Source organism: Haematobia irritans, chromosome 1 (assembly GCF_050003625.1).
Source record: "Haematobia irritans isolate KBUSLIRL chromosome 1, ASM5000362v1, whole genome shotgun sequence".
Taxonomy (NCBI): domain Eukaryota; kingdom Metazoa; phylum Arthropoda; class Insecta; order Diptera; family Muscidae; genus Haematobia; species Haematobia irritans.
The window spans coordinates 39,461,647-39,472,237 of record NC_134397.1 but is presented as its reverse complement, the minus strand read 5'-3'; the positions used below and the strand labels follow the sequence as shown (position 1 = coordinate 39,472,237).

The following is a 10,591-nucleotide window of genomic DNA, read 5'->3' as shown; positions in this document are numbered from 1 at the left end:
TTAAGAAAATTTTCTATAAAAATAAAATTTTGAGCAAATTTTCTAAACTTGCTATAGAAATTTGATCAAAATTTTCTATGGCAGTAAAGTTTTTACAATTTTCAACAAAAAAATATATATAGAATAAAAATTTTGACAAAATTTGCTATAGAAATAAATTTTTAGAAAATTTTTTAGAGAAATAAATTTTTGAAAAAAAATCTCTAGAAAAAAAAGCTTTCTGAAAATTGTCTATAGAAGTAACATTTTGTAAAAATTGTCCATGGAAATAAATCTTTTAGAGAAATTTATATAGAAAAAAACTTTGACCAACATTTTCTAAAAAAAAAGAAATTTTACAAAAATTTTCTATAAACCAAAATTTGACCAACATTTTCTACAGAAATAAAATCTTAACCAAAATTTCCGACAGAAATCAAATTTTGACAAAATTTTCTTAGAAATCAAATTTTGACAAAATTTTCGTAGAAATAAAATTTTGACCAAATTTTCTATAGAAATAAAATTTTGACAAAGTTTTCTATAGAAATAAAATAATGACAAAATTTTCTATAGAAATAAAATATTGATAAAACTTTTCTACTTTTTTTTTTGTTTTTTTTTCAATCATATTTTACAATTATTATTATATTTATACATCTTTTTTTATTATTATATTTTTTTTCTTTCAATTGCAATGTTAATTATCAGACTGTGATGCGAAAATAACATTATTTTTACCTAGTACTGTAACTTATAAGATATAAAATCTTGTTGTGCTAGGACAAATCAAATTTATAAATAAATAAATAAATAAAAAATAAAACTTTCTATAAATTCAATATAAAATATTTCTTTCGAATAAAAAAAACATTTTTTATACTAACTACAAAAATTTGAAAATAGTAATTGTTTTTAATTTGGTAGATTTTTGGTATTTTTTTGTTTATTTTGGTAGATTAGATGAAGATGGTAGATAATCATATTTTAACTGTCAATCCTCCTAACGTTCGTTTATTTCATCAATTTTCCCATTTAAGCCTTTCGCCCAAATGTCGTGATTTTATATTCTACCGATGATGTTGCAAACAATTGCCCGCATCAAAATGTTGTTGAAGCCATCAGACAAATATCCGAATCCGATGATACGAGTAAAGGATATCCTGTCAATCTCATAACATGAAATTAATACCACATCACAACAAGTTGCATTTTCCATTTGCACCATAACCAAATCAGTTTGCATTTGTCATTTTGGGCAAGGATTTTCAATGCGTATACGATAAGCTTACACGCATGTAGAACGAGGCAAACACACGCACACTCAGTTACATACGATATATGGAAAAGCCAATTCACAAACACACGCACACACACACACATGCATACATCAACAGACTTTCCTAAACACATTCAAACATTTAATTTTACATTTCCCTCATTTTCATGAATATCCGGCCATGCTATACAGTGTACCAACACACTTGCATACACACACAAAGCCACATCGACAGGATGATAACAATGCCAATACCGTTTCCAGGGAAATGCAATTTGCCTTTTAATTTACGCATCGCATTAACATAGCGACAATGGAATGTTGATGAATACGTCATTCATAGAATAGCAAATGCGGACAAAACTAATAATGAAAATGCGAAAAGAAATGAAATTCCTTGAATAACAAGAATTTCTTTTAAGGACAAGAATAGATTTCTTTAGAAATTGAATGGAAAAGCCCAAACGTAAAATTAATTTTAAGATAAATTTTCATATAAAATCAGTGTCGCAGCTTTTATGAAAATAATGCTGGAAATTTAGATTTCATGTATAGATACCCATTTTTACATATAGATTTCACGATTGCCAAAAATCTACCGAGAATGGTAGATTTTTTACTGTTTGGTAGATTGGTAGAATTCTTCATGCTGACGAAATAAAATTTTGCAAAAATTTTCTATAGAAATAAACTTTTGACAAAATTTTCTATAGAAATATTTTTTTTTAGAAAATTTTATATAGAAATATAATTTTGACCAACATTTTCTAGAGATATAAAATTTTGACCAAATTTTCAATAGAAATAAAATTTTGACTAAATTTTCAAAAGAAATAAAGTTTTGAACAAAATTTTCTATTTTCAAGAAAAAAATTATTTAGTAATACAATTGTGAGAAAATTTTCTATAGAAATAAAATTTTGACAAAATTTGCTATAGAAATACATTTTTAGAAAATTTTATAGAGAAACAATTTTTTGAAAAAAAATCTATAGAAAACAACAACTTCCTGAAAATTGTCTATGGAAATAATTTTTTTAGAAAATTTTATATTGAACTAAAACTTTGACCAACATTTTCTATAAAAAAAAATGTGACCAACATTTTCTATAGAAATAAAATGTTAACCAAAATTTTCTATAGAAATAAAATTTTAAGAAAATTTTCTATAAGAATAAAATTTTGAGCAAATTTTCTAATTTTGCTATAGAAATTTGATCAAAATTTTCTATGGAAATAAAGTTTTTACAAAATTTTCAAAAAAAAAAAATATATAGAAATACAATTTTGAGAAAGTTTGCTATAGAAATACATTTTTAGAACATTTTATAGACAAATAAATAAGTGAAAAAAACTGTAGAAAAAAAACTTTGTGAAAATTGTCTATATAAGTAAAACTTTGTAAAAATAGTCCATGGAAATAAATTTTTTAGAGAAATTTATATAGAAAAAAAACTTTGACCGACATTTTCTATAAAACAAAACTCTTGGAGGAGCAAAATTTTCTATAGAAAGAAAATTTTGAAATACAATTTTTAGAAAATTTTCTATAGAAATAAAATTTTGACAAAATTTTCTATGGAAATAAAATTTTTACAAAATTTTCTATAGAAATAAAACTTTGACAAAATTTTTTATGGAAATAAAATTTTGCAAACATTTTCTATAGAATTAAAATTTTGTATAGAAATAAAATTTTGACAAAATTTTCTATGAAAATAAAATTTAGACAAAATTTTCTATAAAAATAAAATTTTGAAAAAACTTTCTATAGGAAAAGAATTTTGGCAAAATATCCTATATAAATAAAGTTTTGAGAAAATTTTCTATAGAAATAAGATTTTTACCAAAATTTTCTATAGAAATAAAATTTTGACAAAATGTCCTATGGTAATAAATTTTTGACAAAATGTCCTATAGAAATAAAATTTTGACAAAACTTTCTATAAAAATAAAATTTTGCAAACAAGCTATCGACTTGAAACTTTGCACAAGTAGTTGCTATTGATTTAGGTCGGATAGTATTGCAAATGGGCCATATCGGACCACTTTTACGTATAGCCCCCATATAAACGGACCCCCAGATTTGGCTTGCGGAGCCTCTAAGAGAAGCATATTTCATCCGATCTGGCTGAAATTTGGTACATGGTGTTGGTATATGGTCTCTAACAACCATGCAAAAATTGGTCCACATCGGTCCATAATTATATATAGCCCCCATATAAATCGATACCCAGCTTTGACCTTTGGAACATCTTGGAGGAGCAAAATTCATCCAATTCGGTTGAAATTTGGTACGTCGTGTTTGGTACGTTGGTCCATATAGGTCCATAATTATATATAGCCCCCATAGAAATCCATCCCCAGTTTTGACCTTCGGAACATCTTGGAGGAGCAAACTTCATCCAATTCGGTTGAAATTAGCTACATTGCACTAGTATATGGCCGCTCACAACCATGCCAAAATTGGTTCATATCGGTCTATAGTTATATATAGTGGATCCCCAATTACACAAAAATTGGTCCATATCGCCAAAATTAATCTACCAAAATTTTATTACTATAGAAAATTTTGTAAAATTTTATTACTATAGAAAAATTTTGTCAAGATTTTATTTCTATAAACATTTTTTCTCAAAATATTTTTTCTATAAAAAATTTTGTCAAAATTTTATTTGTATAGGAAAGTTTATCAAAATGTCATCATTTTATTGCTATAGAAAATTTTGTCAAAATTTTATTTGAAAAGATAATTTAGTCAAAATTTTATTTCTATAGAAAATGTCAACATTTTATTGCTATAAAAAATTTTGTCAAAATTTATTTCTATAGAAAATATCGTAAAAATGTTATTTCTATTGAAAATTTTCTAAAAATTTTATTTCTATAGAAAATTTCGTCAAAATATTATTTCTATTGTCAAAATTTTATTTCTATAGAAAAATTTGTCAAAACTTTTTTGCTATAGAAAATTTTGTCAAAATTTTATTGCTATACAAAATTTTGAGATTTTTTTATAGAAAATTTCGTCAAAATTTTATTTCTATTGAAAATTTTCTAAGAATTTTATTTCTATAGAAAATTTTGTCAAAATGTTATTTCTATAGATAATATTGTTAACATTTTATTTCTGTTGAAAAATTTATCAAAAATTTCTTGCTATAGAAAAATTTTTCAAAATTTTATTGCTATACAAAATTTTGTGCTTTTTTTATAGAAAAATTCGTCAAAATTTTATTTCTATTGAAAATTTTCTAAAAATGTTATTTCTATAGATAATTTTGTCAACATATTATTTCTATAGAAAATATTGTCAAAATTTTATTTCTATAGAAAATTTTGTCAAAATGTTTTTGCTATAGAAAATTTTGTCCAAATTTTATTGCTATACAAAATTTTGTCAAAAAAAAATTTTATAGAAAATTTCGTCGAAATTGTATTTCTATTGAAAATTTTCTAAGAATTTTATTTCTGTAGAAAATTTTGTCAAAATATTATTTCTTTCGAAAATTTTGTCAAAATTTTATTTCTATAGAAAATTTCGTCAAAATTTTATTTCTATTGACAATTTTATTGTCAAAATTTTATTTCTATAGAAAATTTTGTCCAAATTTTATTGCTGTACAAAATATTGCCAAAAAAATTTTATAGGAAATTTCGTCAAAGCATTATTTTTTTTTTTTTTTTTTTTTTTTTTTTTTATTTATTTATTTGTAAAGTCTAACACCTTAAGAAATTAAATTCTTATAATGTTGGTGTCAGTGGTTCAACACAATTTTGCTTGTAGTATATAATATTGTTTTACATTTATAAATTATGTACTATAATAGATAAAAAAAATATTTAAATTTGTATAATATGTTGTTTTTTAGTTTCATATGGAAAAGTTTAAACTTAATGTAATTTTATAAAGGTTTTTAATATAGATATTCCATTTATTTTAAATGATTGCAAAGTTGCCTTTTAAAATGCAGGATATTGCTTATTAACTGTAAGTCTGGTGGGAGTTTGTTCCAAAGACGAATTGTTGGTATAAAAAAGAATTTTTCTGACTTAGAGCTTTTAAACCGTTTCTGTATAATTTTTTTACCTCGGTTTGAGCGAGCGAACGTTATCCTTTCGAATAAATATTTAGGTTCTTTGTTATAAACTATTTTATGCATGAAAACCAAGCTCTTATAATTTAAGTAATTTTCAAAACTCATATTGAAAATTTGATAAGAACAGTTTGATATTCTGTCTCTTCGTTTTAAATTGAAAATATATCTAGCAATATTATTAAATGTAATTTTGAGACGTTGCAAGTCGATAATATCGCAATTATGGAAGATTTCAGATCCATATAAGAGTGTAGGTATAAGGTATGTCTTTGCTAGCAACATTCGTATATCAAGAGGTGTTGATTGTTGTACTGCCCATAGATTTCGCAGCATGGCGTGAACTTTGCCGGAGACTTTAGTTATATGGTTAGACCAAGTTAATTTTTCATTGAAACAAATTCCAAGATTCATAGTAGATGAGGTATAATCGATCAATGTGTTATCAATATATAAACCCTGAATGTTATCATCCACATCTGATTTTCTTATATAAATGCACTTCGATTTACGCGGATTTATACATAGCTTATTTACTTCAGCCCAGTTGTTAATCTTGACTAAATCACTATTTATTTTCCTAACACACTCATTAATTTCACTAACATGAGAAGAGCGATACAGTTGCACATCATCTGCGTAAATGTGCATCTTGGAGTTATCTAGAATATCCGGGAGATCATTTATGTATAGACAAAACAAAAGCGGTCCCAAAATCGAACCTTGAGGAACTCCTCTTTTCAACACCAAGGTTTCTGATACTTTACCATGTGAATGTACCCTCTGCGACCGGTTATCTACATACGAAGATAATAACCTACAAGCAGAGCTTGAGAAATTAAAAATCCTGTCAAGTTTTGTTAGTAATATAGAATGATCAACAGTATCAAAAGCTTTACTGTGGTCAAGTAAAATGAGGAAGGAATGCTCCCGTTCGTCCATATTAGCTCTCAGGTCATCCGTGACATCTATAAGAGCGGTCACACAACTTCTATTTTTCATAAATCCCGACTGTCTATCAAATATCAGTCCATTATCTTCAATATATTTAATCATTTGTTGATACATGAGCTTCTCAAGCACCTTTGATAAGTAAGGTAATATCGCGATCGGCCTAAAATCGTTGTCAGTCTTAGGTACAGGTAAAATCTTTGCCTTTTTCCATGCACTAGGAAAAACAGATTTCATTAAGGCTGTATTGTATAAGTATGTAACGTAAGGTAGTAGAGGTGTGCACGTGAAACGAATTTGTCGTGACTCACGAAAATTTTCGTGATTCGTGCGTGAGTCGTGAGTCACGCTCATGACAACAGCGTGAGTGTGCGTGAACGTGATTAACAAACCAAAATGTCGTGCGTGAGCGTGAGTCACGAAAATAATATCTTCGTGAGTGTGCGTGAGTAACGAATTACACTCACGAAAATATTCCTGCTCACCAACATAAAACGCTTAAGAGTTAAATTCAATTATAATTTTAGTGACACCTGGGATGTTAAGAGTTTAATAACACCCTCGATTTTAATAATGCTCATGTTTTCATACACTTCGGTAAGGTAAATTAATCATAAAATTATTCGTGAGTCACGATATTTTTCGTGAGTCACGGTATTTTTCGTGAGTCACGACGTTTTCGTGCGTGAGTGTGCGTGAGTACAAATTTTCTTTTCGTGAGTGTGCGTGAGCGTGAGTCCTACCAAAAAATATCGTGCGTGAGTATGATTTTTCAGTCGTGAGTGTGCGTGAGCGTGAGTAAACTATTACTCACGTGCACACCTTTATAAGGTAGTAATACTGGTAACACTATCTTAAACAATTTCGGATTAATTCCATCATCTCCCTCGGAATTGGATTTTATAGATAAAACAGCGGACAATACTTCTTCTTCACTTACACACTGGAATGAAAAGTCATTTTCCTTTCTGACACAGCAATAATCTCGATAAACGTTTCGAGAGTTACTCATGACATCTCCGCCTATAAACTTCATATTTAAGGAGTCCAGATCAATATCATCTTGTGGATTGCTATTATCCTTCAAACCTATTCCAATTTTTCGTATTTCCTTCCACTTGGCCCTACAATTAATCGCCTTCGAAAATTTCTCCTTATAGAAACGAGATTTTGCTATTCTAATTTCCTTTGCAACTACACAACGCCAAAACCTAAAAGATTCGTATAATTGTGGAATTTTATATCGTCTCCATCGACTATAGTATGCATCCCGTTTTCGAATTATGTTCCTTATGTGATTGCTGAACCAAGGTTTCTCATTGTTTGTAACAATTTTAGTTTTCAAAGGTGCACACATATCGAAAATTTCATTTAATTTCGTCTCAAAAAATTCCACCTGATCATCTACTTCCGGAGTATCGTATAATGTATCCCAAGATACGTTACAAATAAAATCCTTAAGAATGTCATAATCTATATTCCTGAAATCGCGAAAAGAAATCGTCTGTGGTTGTATAGTAAAATCGCAGTCATATATAATGTAAAGCAAATCATGTCTGGAGAACATTGGTGCTGACAACTGATCATATAACTTGATTTTCGACATTTGATTAACAAAAATTACATCCAGCAGACTATTTGAGGAATTATTATAATGTGTTGGGACATGAGTGTTTGTGGGAAACAAACCTAGCACTTGAAATGCTTCAGATAATGTGTTATCATTAAATAGGTTGCAATTAAAATCGCCAGAAATTATAATATCACTGAATGGTACAGATATGTCATTTACAACAGATACCACTTCGGTAATAGGAATACGATTATTTGGACGATACACATTGCCAATGAGAACCTTATGTTTCCCACTCATATACATCTCTAAAAATATATATTCCATGGCATCACCTACTGCTGATTTCTTTATCACACGACATTTTAAACCATTTCTAACATATATGCATGAGCCACCCGCAAATGTTTCTCTATCAGCACGAAATAATTTATACCCAGGAAGATTGTATATGCCATCCTGTAAATTAGAATGAAACCATGTTTCTGAAACACAAATTAAATCAACACCAGACGATATAAAAATATATTTAAATTCATCGAACTTATTATTTAGGCTTTGTGCATTTATATGAATCATTTTTAAACCAGATTTCTGTCTCCCAATAATGCGAATCATATTAAACATTTCGTCTTTGGCATTTCTATTTACATTAACTAGCATTAATCAAGGTTAATATAACAATGAAATCCTGCTGCATACAAGTGAAGATGAAATTATTTTGATAACAAAAAGTTTTATAAAAAACAGAAAGTGTATCAAGTTTAGTTAAACAAATAAAACATGTTTTTAAAACTAAAAAATAATTAGATATGTAGATGTTTATAGTTAAAAAGATAATAATTTTTCTCTGTGTGGCATTTAATATGATTGGTAACGCAATAGCTGCGGTGTGATGTTTAATGATTGGTGTTGGCAATATCCATTTCTGGCTGGAGAGAGAATGACAAGTCAGTAGATATACGAAAGAGATTGTTGAGATCATCAGCTGACTCAATCCGAATAGCAGAAACATATTCTGATTGTTTTATGTAAACAACTCCACGAAAAGTGTAGGCTGCTACTAAATGTTTTTTCTTTTTAAGCTTTAACGCTGTTTGCAACAATTTATAGTTGGAGCTGGTTAGGTCTTCGTTGATGTAACATGGCGTGTCGGCATCAAAGCCAAACAAACGAAGTGAAAGATTTGATTTGTTTGCTCTCCTGTAATTATGCGTTGCTTTCATAATTGTGCTTCTATCTTGAGAGGTGAAAAACTTGACCAGAACAACACCATCTGCTCTATGATTTTTGTTGTTTTTAATTCTTTGGATATTTTTTATATTTGGTTGTGGAATATTTAAAGAGGCGCAAAAGTTTTGGAATAATTGATATAAATTTTCATGTTGAAGAAATGGGATGCCACAAACACGAAGATTTTTTGATACTTTCGTATTTTCCTTGTAATGAATTTGTTGTTTTATTTTATTTATTTCGCTTTTGAGCTCATTTATTTCAGTTTGTTTTTCTTCTAGCTTGTTAATCTTGGTATTAAGTTCATCCACTTTGTTCGATACTGCATTTAATTTGTCTTTTATTTGTTTCATTACTTCATCAACACTTTCTTTAACACATTTTTCAATGTTTATAATCATAAGTTCGTTTTGTTTTGCAAATTTTGATTCTATGAGTTTAAGAATTTTTGGGGATTTGTTGTTGTGTGATAATGGTGTATCGTAAGTCACTTTTGTAGTTGGCGTAGAGAATACTTTTTTAGATTCTTTATTTATTATTTTTACTGACATCTTTGCTTTTGTTTTAATTAACACTGCAAATTAAATTTTAGCAAATTGCTATAATGCAAAATATATCAATTTAAATTTATTTATTTTATTAAAAATGCGGAGCTCTTTAAAAACACGTCCGGCGCGCACTCTTCTCTCTCCACCACTTTAGGATTTCTCTTGAAAATTTTCTAAAATTTTTTTTCTATAAAAAATTTTGTCAAAATTTTATTGCTATACAAAATTTTGTGATGTTTTTTATAGAAAATTTCGTCAAAATTTTATTTCTATTCAAAATTTTCTAAGAATTTTATTTCTATAGAAAATTTTGTCAAACTGTTATTTCTATAGAAAATATTGTTAAAATTTTATTTCTATAGAAAAATTTGTCAAAACTTTTTTGCTACAGAAAATTTTTTCAAAATTTTATTGCTATACAAAATTTTGTGCATTTTTTTTATAGAAAATTTCGTCAAAATTTTATTTCTATTGAAAATTTTCTAAAAATTTTATTTCTATAGATAATTTTGTCAAAATATTATTTCTATAGAAAATATTGTCAAAATTTTATTTCTATAGAAAATTTTGTCAAAATTTTTTGCTATAGAAAATGTTGTCCAAATTTTATTGCTATACAAAATTTTGTCAAAAAAAAATTATAGAAAATTTCGTCAAAATTGTATTTCTATTGAACATTTTCTACGAATTTTATTTCTGTAGAAAATTTTGTCAAAATATTATTTCTATAGAAAATATTGTCAAAATTTTATTTCTATAGAAAAGTTTGTCAAAACTTTTTTTGCTATAGAAAATTTTGTCAAAATATTATTGCTATACAAAATTTTGTGCAATTTTTTTTATAGAAAATTTCGTCAAAATGTTATTGCTATACAAAATTTTGTGATGTTTTTTATAGAAAATTTCGTCAAAATTTTATTTCGATTGAAAA

The 10,591-nt window shown here is 27.1% G+C and overlaps 1 protein-coding gene across 1 annotated transcript; it reads right to left on the bottom strand.

Moving 5' to 3' along the window:
* Positions 1–5,065: 5,065 nt before the first annotated feature.
* LOC142223709 (uncharacterized) lies at positions 5,066–8,542 on the bottom strand. The gene is made up of 5 exons (XM_075293565.1): positions 7,121–8,542; positions 6,255–6,438; positions 6,078–6,152; positions 5,349–6,017; positions 5,066–5,079 (listed from the first exon to the last, which is right to left on the bottom strand). The coding sequence occupies exons 1-5, from the start codon at positions 8,540–8,542 to the stop codon at positions 5,066–5,068; spliced, it is 2,364 nt and encodes a 787-aa protein (XP_075149680.1).
* Positions 8,543–10,591: the final 2,049 nt, after the last annotated feature.